At 43.6% G+C, this 20,215-nt stretch overlaps 1 protein-coding gene across 1 annotated transcript in view; it reads right to left on the minus strand.

Moving 5' to 3' along the window:
• Positions 1–20,215, minus strand: part of PAX5 (paired box 5) — a 790,496-nt gene that overhangs the window by 574,199 nt on the left and 196,082 nt on the right. Inside the window, 2 exon segments of the mRNA XM_030194363.1 lie at positions 19,318–19,404; positions 19,407–19,445. Of these exon segments, the coding sequence (XP_030050223.1) occupies positions 19,318–19,404; positions 19,407–19,445 (126 nt within the window).

The raw sequence follows: 20,215 nt of genomic DNA on the forward strand, positions 1-20,215 counted from the left end.
AGCCTACGAGAGATCTGAGGCCCCGGGTGGTGATCGCCAAATTTCATAGTTACTCTCAGAAAGCAGAAGTGTTGTGGCTTTATAAGAACTACAGAGAGGATACAAAATTTGATGGCGATTTGATAAAAATATCCAGGACTACTCCGCCGCCTTGAGGATTAAGTGTCGTGCGTTTTCTGCGGCCTGTACTAAGCTTGGGGAAAAACAGTTTTGTTTTATTCTGCAATACCCAACTACGCTGAAAGTGCTTGCCAATGGAAGTTGGAAATCCTTTTCATCTCCTGAAGCAGTGTCGAAGTGGATTAATCAACCTAATACCTGAATTGAAGCAGGTATAATGTTTGTTCCTTGGAACTGCTGTCAACTAATATTCTGGGAGCCAGAAATTATGTTTGACGGTTGGTTTGCTTGTTGCAGACAGCTTCTATGGGTTTGGAATTTGAGTTGAGTATTTCCCTACTTGAGTTTGAGAATTTGGATATTATGCGACTTTTGATTGAGTACCTTCGCACTTTGCGGGGGCCTTGTGGCCTGCCTGGAAATAATCCGGAGGTCTGCAATGAGGAGACATCTTTGAGCTATTTGTAACAATAAGGCTGGACTCACTTGCAGTGAGTCGCTGGCATGCAGTGATTGCACCCTTCCGGTTAATAACAGTTCGTGATGGACTTTATATGCTGGACTTTTATCTGTTGTTTCTTTTTTTTTCGTAATACATATCATGGGGGAATGTATATCTTTGTACCTCGGACTGCACCTACGGATTGGGGATGGGTACTCCACAGTGTTTTAGGACCCTTTGACTGTCCCATTATAGGTGGGGCAGTCACAGTCATTGAGTCGGTGGGGGAGGGTTTAGTGGGGATGTTTATGCTTGGTGAGGAGGGGGGAGGTGGAGTTGTGGGGGTGAGGGGAAGGGAAATGGGTGGGGTGGGTTTCATTTTCAGTACATGGGTTTAAGGGTGGAAATGTGCTCAGAGGATGGTATGGGTGTTGGTTTGCTGTATTGAGTAGTAGGACGAGTGTGTGTTGGGTGTTTCGATATGAGCAGTGGCGTTCCTAGGGGGGCGGTGGGGGCGGTCCGCCCCGGGTGCACGCCGCTGGGGGGGTGCCGCGCGCGCCTGTCCTCCGTTCGTTTCATGCTTCTTCTCTGCCCTGGAACAGGTTACTTCCTGTTCCGGGGCCGAGAAGAAGCATGGAACGAACGGCGGACAGGCGCGCGCGGCATCCCCCCAGCGGCGTGCACCCGGGGGGGTTCCTTCGCGGGGGGTGTCCTTTCAACCGGGAGGGGGGTCCGCGCTGCACCTGGGGGGCGGGGCGCATCGGCGATCCACCTGGGTGTCAGCCCCCCTAGGAACGCCACTGGATATGAGTGTCTTGAAGAGTGGTCTTAAGTTATTTCGAGCTGTCCCCTTGGTTCAGGGTTCAGGCTGGGCAACTGGGGTTCTGTGTGGACTGAAATCTGATTGTAATGCTGAAACTGGATGATTGGGATGGCTAATGTGCCGTTGGTATGTTTGATTTCTTGGAATGTGGCATGGATTACGTCCCCTATTAAGCGCTCCAAGATTTTGTCTAAATTTAAGCGCCACAGGGCCTCTATAGCATGTTTGCAAGAAATGAAGTTATCGGATGTGGAACACCAGAAGTTGCGCCAACAGTGGGTGGGGGAGTGTTACTTTTCCTCTTCTGCGGGCCGGCAGGGGGGAGTGGCGGTTCTCATAAAGAGAGGCTTGCCATGTGTGTCTCGGTTGGTGGAAAGGGATTCTGAGGGAAGATATGTATTGGTGCATTTAAACTACATGGGTCAAGAATATTATTTGTGTGTTGTTTATGGGCCCAATACGTATGAAGCCAATTTTTTTCATACATTAGTCAACTTGGATCTTAAATATGATGCAGTTCCGTGGATTGTAGTGGGTGATCTCAACTAGGTTTTTGATCCAGCTTTATACCATTTGTCGTCTAGTGCGTGGAGTGCATTGAGTAGGGGGAAGGGTTTACCTTATCTTTGTAAGCTTCTAGATTTAGTGGATCCGTGGCATCTACGGAATCCGACTCAGCGTGATTATACCCATTTGTCTAGGGCCCACCAAACTTGGTCTCGTATTGACTATATATTGCTGTTCACTTCAATTTTCTCCAGGGTCCTTTCGGCTGTGCTGGGTCCTATGGTGGTATCGGATCATACCTTACTTTGGACGGATCTTTCATTGGGCCCGGCTGTAGAGGCTGCAGGATCCTGGAGATTCCCTTCTTACTTATCTGACAACCCTGATTTTCATGGAACCTTTTTGTAGAGACCAATGCTAGCCATCGGGACACCCCTGAATTGTTTTGGAAAACTTCAAACGCGGTGATGCAGGGTGAAATAATTAGTTATGTGTGTGCATGAAATAAGAGAATCACTCAGGGGATCCTTTTATTGGAACGTCATTACCAACAAGCTAAGAGGGCCCACATGACACATCCGGCCAGGGTTAAATTTGAGAATGTGAAGGATGCTTTACCTGCCTTAAATTCCTTGCTTCATGAGCGAGTGAAGAGCCAGTTGTTTTCTTGGCGCTTTCAAAATCACAAGTTTGGTCTCCTAGAACATTTGTCTCTACTCTGGTGGCACCCGACAGTTCCAGGAAATCCAGCCCAACTGACATTATGCAAAATTTTCATGATTATTTTTCACAAATGTATCGGGCAGATCCGGAGCGAGGAGGTCCTTCAGTGCTGGAGTACCTTGAGGACTCAGGACTCCTGTCTCTTTCCCCAGAAGCCAGTGGTCAATTAAGTGCTCCGCTGGGTGCACTCGAGGTTCAACAGGCAATTAAATCTCTTGCATCAGGAACCGCCCCAGGGTCTGATGGGTTCTCCCCGGAGTAATACAAGATGTTGGTGCATCAAGTGAGTGTCCCGCTCACGCTGTACTATGAAGTGGAAGTCTTGGGGGGGGGGCGTTCTCGGCCTGGGCCAATCAGCGCTCATGGTATTCATACCTAAACCAGGTAAAGCCTCTGATTCCCCTGATGCCTTTCGCCCAATTTCTCTACTTAATGTGGATATTAAAAATTTTAGCAAGGGTGTTGGCGGACAGGTTGGCTAAACATATCCTTGATTTGGTGGGTGACCATCAGGTAGGTTTTGTTAGAGGGTGTCACCCGGGGTTGAATGTTATACTCTTGTCTGTCGCTCATAGTGGGGCCTCGCAGAAGCCGATGTTGCTGATTGGTCTAGATTCTGAGAAAGCTTTTGACCATGTGTGTTGGGATTATCTTTTTGAAGCTCTACATTATGTAGGGACGGAGGGGATGGTTCTTTCAGCAGTATCTACTTTGTATTTGGGACCGGTAGCTTGGGTGATAGTGAATGGGTTACGTTCTCCTAGTTTTTGGGTGGGTAGGGGAACTCGGCAGGGGTGCCATTATCTCCTTTGTTGTTTCTACTTATTTAGAACCTCTTCTCCGTACTATACTGAAGGACCCTGCGGTTGTGGGAGTCTCAGTACCCCAGCTTTCAATTAAGGTGCTGGCGTATGCAGATGATATTCTGTTAACTATTACGAACCCCCAGAACTCTTTAGCTTCTGTGTTAGATATGATTGTGGAATTTGAATATTATTCGGGTTTTAAGCTTAACCTACAGAAATCGGAGGCCTTGGCCATGCCAGCCTCGGTCCGGGAGGAGTAGGTAGGGCCATTTCCGTTAAGGTGGGCAGTTGGTCAAATTAAAAATCTAGGTATCTGTATCCCAGTGAAGTTGAAACAGCTTTATACTGTTAATTTAGCTCCATTATGGGCTACAACTCAAACTTCCCTGGGACTGTGGCAGCATCTTCCATTATCTTTGTGGGGAAGGATTGCCTTATATAACAAGATCTTAGTCCCTAAATGGTTTTATGTTATCTAAGTGCTTTCTCTTTTCCTCCTACAACGGGATGAACGAATGTTACACCGGCTGTTAGTGAAATATTTTGGAACGGATGGCGAGCCCAGGTCCCTATCTCACAGACATATCTCCCTATAAATAAGGGTGGTCTTGGGGCACTGAGCATAAATTGGTGTCAGTGGCTAATTGTTTGAGACATCTGAGTGATTGGTTCAGGGGTACTGTCTGTTTCTCTTTTCCTGTTACCGAAGGTACTGTGCTGAGTTTTTATCATTTTAGCTACTGGCTACATGCGGCCCCTGGCCATGTGCTCACAAAGTCACATTTTGCTCCTCTTTTTCTACCCTTGAGGAGAGCATGGCGATGGATTTGTAAACTTTATAATTTTGACCCTCAGGTATCTCCCTTGTTGTTGATTTGTGGAATGCAGAATTCCCAGTGGCAAGATCATCAGTGGTTTTCCGTAGGTGGCAAAATGAGGGGACCATTTTTCTGTTCAGGTATTAAATGAGGAAGGCACTTGTAAATCCTTTCAAGATTTGTGTGCGAGTAATCATTTAACTTCTCAAGACTATTTTTCTTACTTACAGTTGCACCATTACATTACCATCGTTGCCACAGCCTCTGTCATTGAAAAAGGTGGGGAAATTAGTAGAGCTCTACGATTTGGCGGCCCAGCTGACGGTTCCCTTGAAATATTTTCATTGTCAACTACGAGAAGCATTACCCATGGTAGATATGGGGCTCTAGCATAGAGTTGGTCCACAAATTGGGGTTCCAGATTCAGAATAAGCATCTTCAATCTTGCTTGCTCACGTGCTATGGAACCTTTGGAAGTGCTGAAATCCAAGAGTTGCAATACAAATTCATCATGCACCTTTACATCTCCCTGCATAAGGCTTTTAGGGCTACTTTGCGCCCTTGTGATGACTATCCGAGGTGTGCAGGAACCGGGGGCACATCTAGGCCATATGTTTTGGCTATGTCCTCCGGTTTTGGCATTTTGGATGACTCTGTGTGTGCATGTTTCTGGGATTTGGGGAATCAAGTGGCGGCCTACCCCCGCTTTGCTGTTTGATTCCTTCATATAGGGGGACTCGTAAGGCAGGGTTGACAGCCTTTTAAGGAGGGCTGTGTTGATGGGGAAAAAGACTGTTTTAAGTACATGGCTGCTTTCAAACCGTCCTTCGATCCAGCAGTGGCGGTCCCTCATTATCTCTTTGAGTGCGGTGGAGCGTAAAGATGTTCATGATCTAGCTTTACAAAGGGGTGATAATCTCTTTCAACACTGGTCCCCCTTTTGGGATACTTTAACATCAACTGCTCGCAGCAGAATTTTGAATGGTTAATGTCCTCTGTAGGGAGGGATGGGGGTTGGGAGGTGGGGTAAACGGGGGGAGGGGTGGTTTAATGTGGGTTTCAGTTTAACTAGTTGCTGCTCTACATGTTGACATATGGGTAGTTTATGCAAAAAGATAAATGGTAATTTGTATATTTGTTTTTGTAACCATATGTTCATCTATAAATAAAGTTGGGAAAAAAATGAGCACTGGAAAAGATTGGCGCCTTTAATAAAATAGTGCATAGTGCCAATTCCTGCATCCAACTCTGGGTGCCAGACTTACACCTGCTGACACCTGATGTAAATTCTGGTTCCCAAGTTGAACACACAGAACTATTATTCTATAACACTGTGTACAATTATGTTGAATGCCCCCGATCTACCCTTGCCCCTCCCATGGCCATGCTCCCTTTTGGGTTGTGCACTATAGGATTTAGGTGCCCAGGTTGTAATTGGGTTGTTAGCATCCAATTACTGATAGTTAACAACTCGTTAGCCAATTAAGTTGCATGCACATTTCAGAAGCTTGCCAAAATTTGGGTGCCCAGATCCAGGGGTCTGTGTTGAAAGGGCAATTGGGAGGGAGTGGAGGATTGTGAGTGTGTTAGGAATTTCCCACCCACCCCCCTTCCCTGGTTATTTTGGTAGAGGTGGGGGTAGCCAGTTAAAAGTTATGCAGTTAAGTGCAATATTCAGCACTTAACCGCATAAGATTATCCACATAAAGATAGGATTATATTTTATGTGGTCCTATTTATGCGGTTAACTTATGCAGTTATGCACTGAATAGTGGCACTTAAATATGTGCTGACTCCACAACCAGATGGCCCACAAAATAGCCAGTTTCAGCTTAGGGGCTAACTAGGAACATTCAGCAGCGCTATCCAGTTAAGAGCCACTGAATGCCCGGAGAAGCGATTTAAATGGAAAAAACAACACAAGTTGCAGTATCAACTAGAGTCACAAACTCGTAATATAATACAAATATACAGGGACTCTAGAGAACAAAAACTTCAGAGGAAGTGCATTAAAGTGGAGAAAAAACCCTCAAAAACCTGAGGCAAACTGCCACAGGTTTAGAGCGAGATTACTGATAACAAAAGTAACACTCACCCGGTTCTATCACTGGGTATTGCAGAGACGAGAAGCTCAGTGGATCTTTAACTTAAATTTATTGGAACCCAATGGTCTCAATAGCTCCATTGATTGGCATATTTTTTATTAGCCAATCAGTAGATTGTGACAACAGGTTAATTGAGGACTTTATTTATATCAGGTGATCTATTGATGACGCTGAGACCGCATTTTGAAATCTTTTGGTGCTCTGTTTAGCTGTAAGTGGATCCGAGTGTGACTGCGTTTGTGCTTATTTTTTATTCTTTTCTGCCTATGTTTAATTTTTAACTTAAATGTTTTTCAGATTCCAGCATCATGTTATAGCGCTCTGTTCCTGATGAAGCCTTGATGCCGGGGTGAAACGGTGGTGGCCCCCGTCGAACGTAAAAGACTAGAGTGCTTTACTCATGCCATTAAGCTAAGTGCTTTCAGTTTTTGATGCTGTAAATTATCAGTCGATTTTCCAGCATTTAAGAATCGGATTTAAGAGTATATTTTTGTTAGAGCAAAATAATTATGCCTATTTAAAGGCAGTTTAGTGTTCAGCGGAAGAAAAAATTATCCAGCTGTTCTGTTTTGTGGAGTTTTTTATACCCAGTGATAGAACCAGGCGAGTGTTACTTTTGTTATCAGTAATCTCGCTCTAAACCTGTGGCAGTTTGCCTCAGGTTTTTGAGGGGTTTTCTCCACTTTAATGCACTTCCTCTGAAGTTATGTTCTCTAGAGTCCCTGTTTATTTTGTATTATAAAGCGATTTAAATGGCCAGGAGCCTCTCCTGGCCATTTAGATTGTGTTGAATATTGACCCCTAAGGTTTTAATATCAGAATACTAGCCCTGTTCATGTCTTTTCTTTCCTGCACGTTTACACCAACTTTTAGTGCAGTTTCTCCACGTGTATTGAACTGCTCACAATCTACAGATCTTCTCTGACTCACACATGCCTAGATCCAACCCTGGATATCCAGTCCTCCATGCTTTTGCAAGTCTGATGGATCTCGGATTCACAAAGCCTCAACATGATTCCTCTCAGGGTAACATCTCCTCACAGGTGGTCTTCTCCTGTATATTCTCTTTCCTAAGGGTGAATTTTCAGGTCCTACCCTCATAAGACTGGAAATTGCAAGCTTCTGCTGTCTTCTTGCTTTTGAATGGCAACAAACTCTCCTTCCAGTGGCTATAGTACTGAGACTAGTTCAGCAACTCACTACCATTTCATTTCATTTGGAACAGGCTTTGTTCAGTTGCCTGGTCCCTTGCTCTTTCAGCTATCAACTTGACAGAAAAGGAAGGTAAAAGACACTTTTCCCTCCAAAACTCTACCTTATATGGCCTGTGTCACCATCTGTCTCCTCTCCTGGTTTCTCCTTGCAGAAAATCAATCTAGAAAATTACTGGGGGGGGGGGAGGGGGGCATATACCGCTATGCTCTTCTGCAGGAAGTGGTAGAGTAAAAAACGAGTGACAAAATTCAAAAAGGCATGGGATAAACACAGGTTCCCTACAAGGCAAGAAGATGTAATAAAGCATACAGCATTACTCTCACAGTAAAACTTAAATAACTTTCACACTTTAAAGAAAAAGAAAGGCCTAGAGGGAAGTAGACTGCACCAGGAATCAGATACAGTTTTAAAGACAAAGGGAAAGGGGATGGGAATTAATATACCACCTTTCTGTGGGTACAATTAAAGTGGGTTACATACTATATTCAGGTACTTATTTTATACCTGGAGAAAATGGAGGGTTAAGTGACTTGCCCAGAGTCAAAGAACCTGCAATGGAATTGAACCCAGCTCCCTCTGGTTCTCAGGCTGCTGCACTCACCATTAGACTACTCCTCCACTCCAAAGGAGAATAATCTAAATGGGACTAGATTCTACATACGGCACTTAGAATCTAGGTGTGTCTGATAGAGATGCCTAGGTGTATTCTATTAGATGCATCTAAATTCAGGCGCAAAATATAGAATGCGCCTGGGCCAGGCGGAGACACCTAAATCTAGGTGTGTCCATTTACCCCAGTGAAAAGCTGGTGTAAATACCCATGCCTACATCTATGCGCACTGGTACAAATTCTGGCTGAGTGCATGGGGATTTCAACTTTGCGCATCTGAGTTTATATGCGCTGCTGTGCAGAATACGCCTTGCAAAGTGCATACGTAAATTCCTATTAAGACCTATTAGTGTTGCTAATTGGTCATTATCAGGCAATTAACACTAAGTGGCGCAGAAAGCAATTAAGCATACGCATAGATTAGGCGCATGCACTAATCTACACACGTGCTTCCGCGCACCTTACACAGAATCCAGATAGTGTCACAGGTACAACCTCGGCCCCCTTTCTGGGCAGACTGGAAGAGCCATGCTGGTCTTTCTCTGCCATGAAATATTATGTTATCTAAAAAGTGGCATAACATCCAAATTGGAATTTTCAAAACCCATTTCCAGGCGTCTTTCTATGCTGTCTGTCTGCAGTGTGTCCAAATCTCAAGGGGGACATGTCAGGGGCGTGTTTCAGCCATAATGGAACAAAATGAAAATGTCCAGGACTAAAACTAAGATGTTCTGAGCTAAACCTGTGTTAACAAAGACTAAGCCACAAAAAAGTGCCCTAAATGACCAGATGACCACTGGAGGAATAAAGCCAGTCTGGGTTTTACTTCCATTGCTTTCAATGGAAGCAAAACCCGGACTGGATCAATGTGTCCTCCTTTTTCTGGAGCCATATGGTAACCCTAGGAATGACCCCCTTTACTCCCCCAGTGCTTACTGACCCCCCTTCTATCCCCCAAAGATGTAAAAGAAAAACAGTATATACTAGCCTCTATGACAGCCTCAGATGGTATAGCCATCAGCAGATAGACCTGTACAGCAGGGGCGTAGCCAGACCTCGGTGGAAGGGGGGTCCAGAGCCCAAGGTGGGGGGGGGCATATTTTAGCATGCCAGGTACCTTTGCTGGCAGGGGTTCCCAACCCTCGCCAGCCTTAATCTTCTTCAGCGCCAATCACCAGTGCGGTCGCTGATTTGTGCTGTGAGTCCTAATTGACGTCCTGCATGCACATCCTGCATTTTTCACTTAGAGGCAGTGTGCTGCAGCAGGCTCTCACAGGCTCGCAAGAGCTGGTTGTTAAGTTTTTAAGAATTTTGGGAGCCGGTTGTTAAAGTAGGGCCCTCCATGACTACTTTAACAACTGGCTCCCAAAATGTAGGGGCAAGTGTTGCTCTCCCACCCCCCGGCCACCCCTGGCCCTTCCAACTGCAGAGCTGGCTACGTCTGCAGAAAGAGCCTGTTGTTAAAAATTTACCAGCACACCCCTGCTTAGAGGGGTTTTTTTTTCAAAAATGGGCCAAAAATATTTTGTTAACCTTGGTCGACCCGAGCGACTCCATGCCCCAGATAATGCAGGAACTAAATCGATATGGTAAATTATCTGGGTTTCGAGTGAACATGGACAAATCAGAAGCTCTAGGACTGGGGCTAACATTGGGAGACGAAGCTTCAATACGACAACAATTCCCGGTCAAATGGGTCACGAGATCCCTTAAATATTCAGGCGTGCACTTAACACCCAAATTGACAGATTTATATCAGGCTAACTTTCCCTTGAAACTCAAGGAACTATTTGAAGATCTGGATAGATGGGAGGGCTTAGAATTATCTTGGCTGGGACGAGTGGCAGCGATAAAAATGATGATACTACCCAAATTGTTATATCTATTCCTTGCACTGCCTATACCAATACCGAGGGGGTTCTTTAGGCAACTCAAAAGGAAGGTTTTCGCATACATATGGCAACATAAAACCACCCAGAGTGAAGGCAGCTGTAATGTATCAGTCCAAGAAATTGGGAGGTATGGAGGGTGCCAAATTTTAATTATACCATCAGGCGGCACAGTTGCGGGTGCTGGCGGGATGGAGCGCTGGTAGTACAAAAGCATGGTGCCAAATAGAGCAACAATGGATGGGACTAAACAATTTGGGCTCTCTATTATGGATACCAAGGGCCAACTACAGACATATATCAAGATTGCCCCACTAGCGGTGCAATACCCTTTACAGACATGGTTGGCCATAAGGAGGAAACATCTTCCTAACTGCCTTTGTTTCCACCAGATGGCAATAAAAACGGCCCCGGGTTGTCCGCTGGGGATGGATAACTTAATATATAGACAATGGGAGAAGAGAGGTTTGAACACGTTAGGCCAGCTATGGGATGAGGGTCAGGTATTCTCATTTGGAGAATTACAAGAGGATTATGGGTTACACTATCACATTTGTTCACTACAATCGCATTAGAGACTATATAAACAAAAGAGCCAAAGCAGAATTACTTATAGAGGAGACGACTCTAGAAAGAGCAGTGAGAGTGGGAAGTCACAGGGGTTGTAGTTCTCGCCTATATGCTGCACTACTTAGTGACAAGGGGCCCATACTATATTATTTACAACGATGGGAACGAAACTTGCAGATCACCATAGATTACACACAATGGGAAAAAGCATTGGAACACTTGCTGCGGGTTTCCATATCTAATTCAATGATTGAAAATAGTTATAAGATACTATATCAATGGTACTACACACCACAGAGACTGGTAAAAATGTATGGACAGGGGTCTGCACAGTGCTGGAGAAACTGTTCAATGGTGGGTGATATGCTCCACATCTGGTGGTCTTGCCCTAAGGTTCAACCATACTGTTGGACCTATTTGCTACAGTGACTGGGGTAAGATACCCAACTAAACCGGAGATCTGTTTGCTACATATTCGACCCCCAGGAGTTCGGTTGTCTGTTCACAAGCTCACGACAGTTTGGCTGGTAGCTGGAAAAATCACACTGGCATCAGCGTGGAAAAGCCAGTTGGCTCCACCAGCGATAAAGGTGATACACAAGATGGACTATCTATACCAAATGTCCAGATGACAGCTCTACGATTGGGACATGTAACAAAATTAATTTGCAATGGGAACAATATCGAGCCTGGCGATTACAAAATGGGATAGATTTAGATGCACCTAAATTGATTATACCAAGACTATGACTGCTATAACACAGTCTTCACATTATGATATTCCACTAGTAACAAGGGGGAGGGGGGTTGCGGTAAGGGATAGGGGGGAGGGGATGAAGGGGGGATACACTGCTTTCTGTTCTTGATGTTTAAACATTCTGTATGTGATATATGACTGTTATGAGGATGTTGTCAATATGCAATTGTTCAAAAATTTCAATTAAAAAAAAAATGGACCAAAAAGATAGACACAGAAATAGAGTGGATGACGTTAGTTTGAAACCAGAGCTCTTTGATTGGTGGGTTTAGGAATCAGCGGAAGAAAAAATGGCTAGAAATGTAAGGAAGGGTGACAAATTTCTTCAGGTATATTAGTGAAAGGAGGAAGACAAATAAAGGAATGTGAGACTGAAAGACGCTGCGAACCGCTATGTAGAAGATAAAGATGAAGAAAAAGACATCACTAATCATATCTATTATCCTGGAATGGCAAAACCCGATTTATGTCGGTTGATGGCCAGCGATCACTTTCGAAAATGAGCTGGTATGTTATGTATGTATGAATACTTTTAAAATTTAGGCATGTAAACCATTTTTTTAAATTCTACCTAAAGACAGTGTTTCAAATTTGCATAAACATAAATATAAATATATGTGTTTAAAATGTGTGAATGTGAAAGAGTGCACAAATTCTCAAAGCTGAAGTTTGTGCATATATTCACAGTAAAAGTTACCATAGCTTGCACAGAGATGCATGAACTTTTTTACTCACAAAGGTATAAAATGATCCCATTCCAACAAAATGATTGATTTTAAATGTCAGAGATAGGTATATTGTTAGGATTTATTATGCTTATGATTTTTTTTTAATTATTTATAAATATTAATTATTTTTTACAAGAAACTCTTGACATGCAAAAATGGAAGAAATTATACATCTTTTCTCAATACAAATTCAAATTATAAGGTAACAATATTCTATCTCATCCATTTCAAGTCCACAATATAGGGGGAGACAAGGTAAAATTCCAGGAAACATTTTTTTATATAAGTACATAACTTAAAAATAGAAGAAAACCTTAATATGCCTAGTTCTTTTTTAATTTTATGGAGTAGATGTAGACAAAGCCAATGATTGTTGACTAAATACAGCGGCTAGCTTAGAATCTAAAAAATGACTCAATTGAATTGCTTCATAGAAAATATATTTGACTGAATTAACTTTCACCACGCATTTACAAGGAAAATTAACCAAAATAAACATCCTAACTGTAGGTCCCTTGGACGGAGCTTTAGAAACGCTTGATGTCTCTTTTGTGTTACTCTAGCATATCCGGGAAAATCTAATTTTATTGTTCATAAAAAGTTCATCTCGATGACGGAAAATTGTTTGAGCAGCTTATGATTGTTTTAATCATTCACTGTCTTGTGATAAAAAGTATTATTACATTGCTTTAATAAGGTTGCATGAAGGTTCACAATATGTTTAAAATTAATATTGCTTTGTAGGGTATATAGTATGAAAGAATTTTTTAACATATTAATTCATTTCATTCTGCTACCCGCTTTGTACTGCTCAATGGAATAATGAGCTACAAATTGTTAAATTAAATTAAAATAAACTAACTATAGTCTCTTTCCTGTACCTACAAAACAGGAAGGGTACTGAGGCTGGTGCTTCAGGAACCCTATCTGTAGGTGACTCTTCTCCTTTGTTAATGGTGTGCTCTAGTGGTACAAGCACAAGCCAAGGAGAACCTGCTCTGCACAAAAAACAGCAAAGCAAACGATGATGGGCAGAAGATCTTTATTCAATGAAAACGACTCAACAGCACACATCTATTAAAAGCTTCAATGGAGGAATCCATGGGACCAGGAGGTACCCATCCTGAAGGTTTTTTTTATCACTAACAGGCTCATTTTCGAAAGAGAAGGACGCCCATCTTCCGACACAAATCGGAAGATTGGCATCCTTCTCACAGGGTCGCCCAAATCGGTATAATCAAAAGCTGATTTTGGGCGTCCCCAACTGCTTTCCGTCGCAGGGATGACCAAAGTTCACAGGGGCATTGTCGGAGGCATAGCGAAGGCGGGACTTGGGCGTGCCTAACACATGGACGTCCTTGACTCATAATGGAAAAAAAGGGCGTCCCCGAGCACTTGGACGACTTTATCTGGCCCTGTTTTTTCTTACGACCAAGGCACAAAAAGGTGCCTAAACTGACCAGATGACCACCGGAGAGAATCAGGGATGACCTCCCATTACTCCCCCAGTGGTCACTAACCCCCTCCCACCCTCAAAAAATATCTTTCAAAATAATTTGTGCCAGCCTCTATGCCAGCCCAAATGTCATACTCAGGTCCATCACAGCAGTATGCAGGTCCCTGGAGCAGTTTTAGTGGGTGCAGTGCACTTCAGGCAGGCGGACCCCAGGCCCATCCTCCCCCCTACCTGTTACACTTGTGGTGGTAAATGTCAGCTCTCCAAAACCCACCACAAACCCACTGTATCCCACATCTAGGTGCCCCCCCTTACCCGTAAGGGCTGTGGTAATGGTGTACAATTCTGGGTAGTGGGTTGGGGAGGGTTGGAGGGGCTCAGCACACAAGGTAAAGGGAGCTATGTACCTGGGAGCAATTTCTGAAGTCCACTGCAGTGCCCCCTAGGGTGCCGGTGGTGTCCTGGCATATCAGGGGGACCAGTGGACTACGAATGCTGGCTCTCCCACAACCAAATGGCTTGCATTTGGTCGTTCTGAGATTGGCGTTCTCGGTTTCCATTATCGCCGAAAATCAGAAACGACCAAGTCTAGGGACGACCATCTCTAAGGACGACCTAAATGTCAAGATTTGGGTGTCCCTGACCGTATTATCAAAACAAAAGATGAACGTCCATCTTGTTTCGATAATATGGGTTTCCCCGCCCCTCTATCGGACGGTTTTACGAGGACGTCCTCAGCAAAACTTGGGCGTCCCGTTCAATTATGCCCATCCACGTATCCATCTCTGTTCTATCTTTATCAGCGAAAAAATTAATAATTTGTAGCTTTCTGCTGAAACAAAAGAGATCAACCCGTGTTTGAAAAGGCTGATATCTAGTGTCAAAACAAACAACAACCTTTCTGTAGGACATTTGCTTGATCATCAGTTTAAAGCCATCGTTGATAAGTTGAAAATAGGAATAACCTCACATACTATGGGCAGATGTGCCTGCCTCATACCCTTCCTCTGCCTCTGCTGGGGTAGAAGGTTTGAGGGTATGGAGCATAATGATGATGAGTCTCTTGTATCTGGTAATGTTGGTAATTTCCTTGACCAAAGCTCAGGATGTTACATTGTAGTGTTGAAATTGCAGGTATGGTACCTTTTTAGATATCACTAATTATGTACATTTGTTATATGCACTTGTATATTTTCTGCTCTACATACTATTATGTATACTTATAGAAACCATTATTGTTTTAGTCCATTTATTTTGATTTAGTATTTATAAATTATCTATGTATTTATTTATTTATTTATTTTATTCATTCATTCATTCGAAAGTGGAATGTTTTTAATGTATCTTTGTATTATTTTATATGTTTTTAGATCCCTGATGCAGGCCTTAGAATCAAAATACAGTCCGTGTCGGGTCATTTTCATTGAATACAGATCTTCTACCCACCATCGTTTGCTTTGCTGGTTTTTTTGCTCTCTTTGTGGTCTCACACCCAGGTGATATGGAGAGGTCGCAGGTTTAACCAATATTTTCATTATGCTTTTCTGGCAAAGATCAAGCAAAACAAATGTTGGGACTCTTAGTAGAGTAAAAAGCATGTCATCCTATATAATAATTCTCACCTCCAACATTCTGAGGCTGCCTGGAACCATGGCCTGCTAGGTGCTGTAGATCAAACTGACCTCATGAATCCCACTGATTGGCTGCACCTCAGGTGAAGTCACAAAGCAAGCAAACCTATGAGATGCTGCAGGACGTTTAATAGACAGGAATGGAAGTGAGCAAAGCAAGTCTATGGTAAGCAAAGAAGTCCATTGGTTAATCTCTGTTTCCACTCCCCTACGCAGCCGTCATTGGTATACATTCAAAAACAAGCAAACCTAGGAGCTGCTGCTTCACATTGTCATTTTTAAATTGTTGTTCCATCTGAAACAAGTCTAAAGCTGTTTCAACTGGATAGACAGTGCCTTAAAATGTGGAGGATAAAAGGAGGGGTGAGACAGACAGACCCTGCAAATGGGAGGGAGGAAGGGCGACCGACCCTGCAACTGGGTGGGAGGGAGGGAGGGGGGACACTGCAACTGGGAAAAAGGGAGGGAGGAAGGGAGGGGGGACCCCCCTGCAACTGGGAGGGAGGGGGGAACCTGCAACTGGGAGACAGAACGGGGGGGGGGGAACAACGACCCTGGAACTGGGAGGGAGGGGGGACCCTGGCACATACTCTCATTCTCACAAACACACTCGCACCCAGTCTCACTCTCTCTCTGTCACACACACACCACACTCGCACATTCACTCTCTCTCACACAGTCACTCTCACACACACTCTCTCAAACATACACACTCTGAGAAAAACCTTGCTAGCGCCCGTTTCCTTTAAAACAGAAACGGGCCTTTTTTACTAGTCTTTAATGATTTGAAATGGAGCAGGATGAATTTAGAATATCCGGGAGTCTAGCAGTCAACAGCACAGACCATGAGCTCTATCAGTGATGTTAGCTGATGCACTGGTCTGTTAAAAATGCTATCTTCAAGTGGAGTGCCTTGATGATCAATCAGCTGATTGATCAGCTTGGGCCTGATCCTGGAGGTTTTAGCCCATACCTCAGTGGAAGTAGCTGGACTTCTGTTGGGACAGGAAGCACGGGGGTCTCTTTCACAAGTGGATTCTGTTTCTCAAAAGCTCATACCTCAATAAATTGGTTAGTCTATAAGGTGATACCTACCTCTGGCATTAATGGAAGTTCTGAGATTCCTTTTAGGACATGGAAGACTGGCTGTAAAATGTCTTCAGAGTCAGTTATGAAAAGACACCTATATACAGACTCTGTTACACATTGAAGCCCACTCACGTATTTTTATTTTAGCCATCTTCACAACCTAAATTTGAACTGCAAACTTTTTGTTTCCATTTGATAGTGTTGGCAGAAACCTCTCAAGGCTGCCCCTTTCCAGCAGTAGGTTTCAAGCTCAATAGAATGTGATTTCCATTTCAAGAGATCCTTTGGCAGCCATGAGAACTTTCTATAGAAGTTGCTGGTCTTCAACCCCTTCCTCACTTCTCACATGCTCTAGTCCCCCATGATTTGTCACTGACCAATATCAGCTGGAGTTATAGGAACCTGATAATTCGCTTCCTTGGATATGGTGAAGTTGAGGGGTGGGGGGAAACCTGTGCTGCACAGATTTTCTCTTTTTTTATCCCCTACCTCCTGGGAACTCTTAAACTCACACAATCCCTCCCTTCTCTCTACAACTCTACCCTTACTCATTTGCTGTCTCCTCTTACTGTCCCCTACACATAATACTCACTTGCACTCTCTTCTTTGAGCCCCCACCTTCTTCCTTCCTGCTGCATGAGTTACAAAAACTGTTTCCCCACTTTTGATTGCTGATTGGCTCATTGTGCCAGCCAGGACCAATTAAAGGCAGGAAGTCGGAAATTAGCTGCTTTCTCTAGAATCCTGCCTCAGTCACCACCCTAGTGCCTGCCTTGTTCTCCGCCTAAATGTTAGTGGTTCATGATCCAGGGTCGCTTTACTCATACTACCCCTCTCCTCAAGTCGCTTCACTGGCTCCCTATCCGTTTTTGCATCCTGTTCAAACTTCTTCTACTAACCTATAAATGTACTCATTCTGCTGCTCCCCAGTATCTCTCCACACTCGTCCTTCCCTACACCCCTTCCCGTGCACTCCGCTCCATGGATAAATCCTTCTTATCTGTTCCCTTCTCCACTACTGCCAACTCCAGACTTCGCGCCTTCTGTCTCGCTGCACCCTACACCTGGAATAAACTTCCTGAGCCCCTACATCTTGCCCCATCCTTGGCCACCTTTAAATCTAGACTGAAAGCCCACCTCTTTAACATTGCTTTTGACTCGTAACCACTTGTAACCACTCACCTCACCCTACCCTCCTCTCCTCCTTCCTATACACATTAATGATTTGATTTGCTTACTTTATTTTTTGTCTATTAGATTGTAAGCTCTTTGAGCAGGGACTGTCTTTCTTCTATGCTTGTGCAGTGCTGCGTACGCCTTGTAGTGCTATAGAAATGCTAAATAGTAGTAGTAGTAGTAGTTCTGCTCCTGTCTACCCGCCCATATTTTGGAAAAGGCTTAGCCTCCCCCAAGCCTCTTACACTTGGTGCCTTTGGTTGGAGTCACAAGGGTTAGGAATCTCCTGGAACATGACAGATTCAAGAAGGTGATGCCAAATATGCTAGCATATCTCATGGGTCTGAGACCCCTTCATGTTACCTGTTTCCTGCAACTTCTTTGAGGAAATTTTGTACATTGGAGGTTCCTGCACCCTTAGCCTCCGACCTGCTCATCTACCCATAGCCCCATGAACTTCCTTAGCTTCCCCATGCTAACAGCACTACAAAATTGCCTTTTTTTCACTCAACACATTTCTGTTCCGTGTCATTGCAGGACTTGTACTTGCTCACAGCATACACCAGGCATTATCTGATCCTCATATGCTATCTGGCAGGAGATTTTGTCATCCTTGGAGTGTAAGAAGTCTGGGTAAGTATTGTTCTATTACCTTCTAGTGACATAACCCACTGGGGATTTCAACTAGAGAATTTTACACATTTCTGTCTGTTCAGGCAAGTGCCTGACTCATTTCACAGATAAGGCACCCTATCAGGAGAGAAGGGATGTAATTTTACATTATTCATATATATGAATTCCTACATCATTATTCCTCTGCACTATTTTTACAATAACTGTTATACATTATCTTGTTTTCATATATTTTCAGTTTACACTGGTTTCATCTTTTAGTTAATCCCCATTTACTGCACAGAGAAGTAATATTTTTGAAATCACTTCTGAATTTGGCGAACCATTGACATCCATCTAATCTAGGCCAGCTTTTAGTGGAGAACACTAAATCGTCAATATTCAAAATGATTTGTGCGGTTCACTTCAACTTAAATGGATAACTTATCCATTCAGCTATAAGACTGCATATTCAGTGGTCTGACTTACATGGATAGTGTAGCTGAAATTCTGAATAAATATAACTGGATAAGCTACCTGCTTCTCTATGCAACTGCCACCCTACTAAATATTGGCCTCAGTAAGTCCTGAAATACAGTGCGATAAAACTAAAAGTCAAATCAGTTTTTCAAAGAAAAAATGTAGGTTCCATTTTCTGGTCCTCTGCTCATCACCAGAATCCAATACTACAACAACAGAGTTCTCATACTTTTATGCTAATGACTTCAAAATCAACTTAGACAGAAAGAAACAACAGAAGAACAATCCTCCAGGTCAAAATAGCATCAAACAGTGAAGGTGAAACAAAACACAATTTGTACACTAAAGATGCCACAAAATCCTTTATTGTAGCTTGAACTAGACTTGACACGGGCCTATCAGCCTGCTTCAAAGTCTGAGAAAATGTGTCACAATGTCATATATAAAATCTGATTAGGTCACAACCCAGTGGAGCTTTTTTTTCCCAGAGTATGAACTAATCAGATTTTATATACATTGTTGTGACAAATTTTCTCAGACTCCTGAAGCAGGCTGAAAGGCCAAAACAGGGCCCATGTCTAGTTCAACCTACAATAAAGGATTTTGTGGCACCTTTAGTGTACAAGTTGCAAAATCAACTTCTCATACATCAAACTAGAAATATCAGCATAGCCTACACAGTATAAAATACACACAACATCCATTTTCAGGTGTATGCTTAGTTAGAAGGCACATATACAAGAGAGAAAGCTAATCTTACCTTCATCTCGTTTACGCTTGCTGGTTTCTGTACCAGAAGATGTAATTCCCAGTATTCCACTGATAGAGTAAGAGGAGCCTGCAGAACGGTACTCACTGAGGACACCTGAGTCACCGACCCTGTTGAGGCTACAACAAAATAAAGAAATTAAACGAGAATTCTCAAGATACAAAACACAAACATATATATGTGTGTGTGTGTATATATATATATATACTAGTAAAAAAAAGGCCCATTTCTGGAACGAATGAAACGGGCGCTAGCAAGGTTTCCTGGGAGTGTGTATGTTTGAGAGAGAGAGCCAGAGTGAATGTGCGGGTGTGTGACAGAGTGAGACTGTCTGTGTGACAGTGTGTGTGTGAGAATGAGAGTGTGTGACAGTGCCCCCTCCCTAATGCCCCTCACCCCGTTCCCTTCCCTCCTCTTCCTCCTCCTTCCCACACTTTGGGTTCCTTAAGGCTTTCAAAAGTCTATGTACCCCCGTGGCCCTAAAGCCCAGTATCCGGATACCCCACCGCTTTCCTCCTCACCCCTCCCCCAAGATGTAATACTTTCACGTCCTTCATTTTTTTTTTTTTAAAGTGTCCTATCTACCCTGTGTACAAATGCCCGGCATATTCAGATTGTGTTCCTCTCGTAAATGTTCATTTCTTTCATTCATTCAGAACTTGCCCCCCCCCCCCCCCCCCCCCCCCCCCCGAACACGTTTGGTTCCTTCAGTCTTTTAAAACTCTCCTATGTACCCTGTGTGCTAATGGCCAGCATTGAGATTGTTTTTCTGTCCCAAATTTGCATGTCTTTCAGTCATTCACAACTCCCCCCCCCCCCCCCCCCCCCCCCCCCCCACTTCTCCAGTTTAACACTTTCGTTTCCTTCAGTCTTTTAAAACTCTCCTATC

The sequence above is a fragment of the Microcaecilia unicolor genome, chromosome 2, assembly GCF_901765095.1.
Source record: "Microcaecilia unicolor chromosome 2, aMicUni1.1, whole genome shotgun sequence".
Classification (NCBI taxonomy): domain Eukaryota; kingdom Metazoa; phylum Chordata; class Amphibia; order Gymnophiona; family Siphonopidae; genus Microcaecilia; species Microcaecilia unicolor.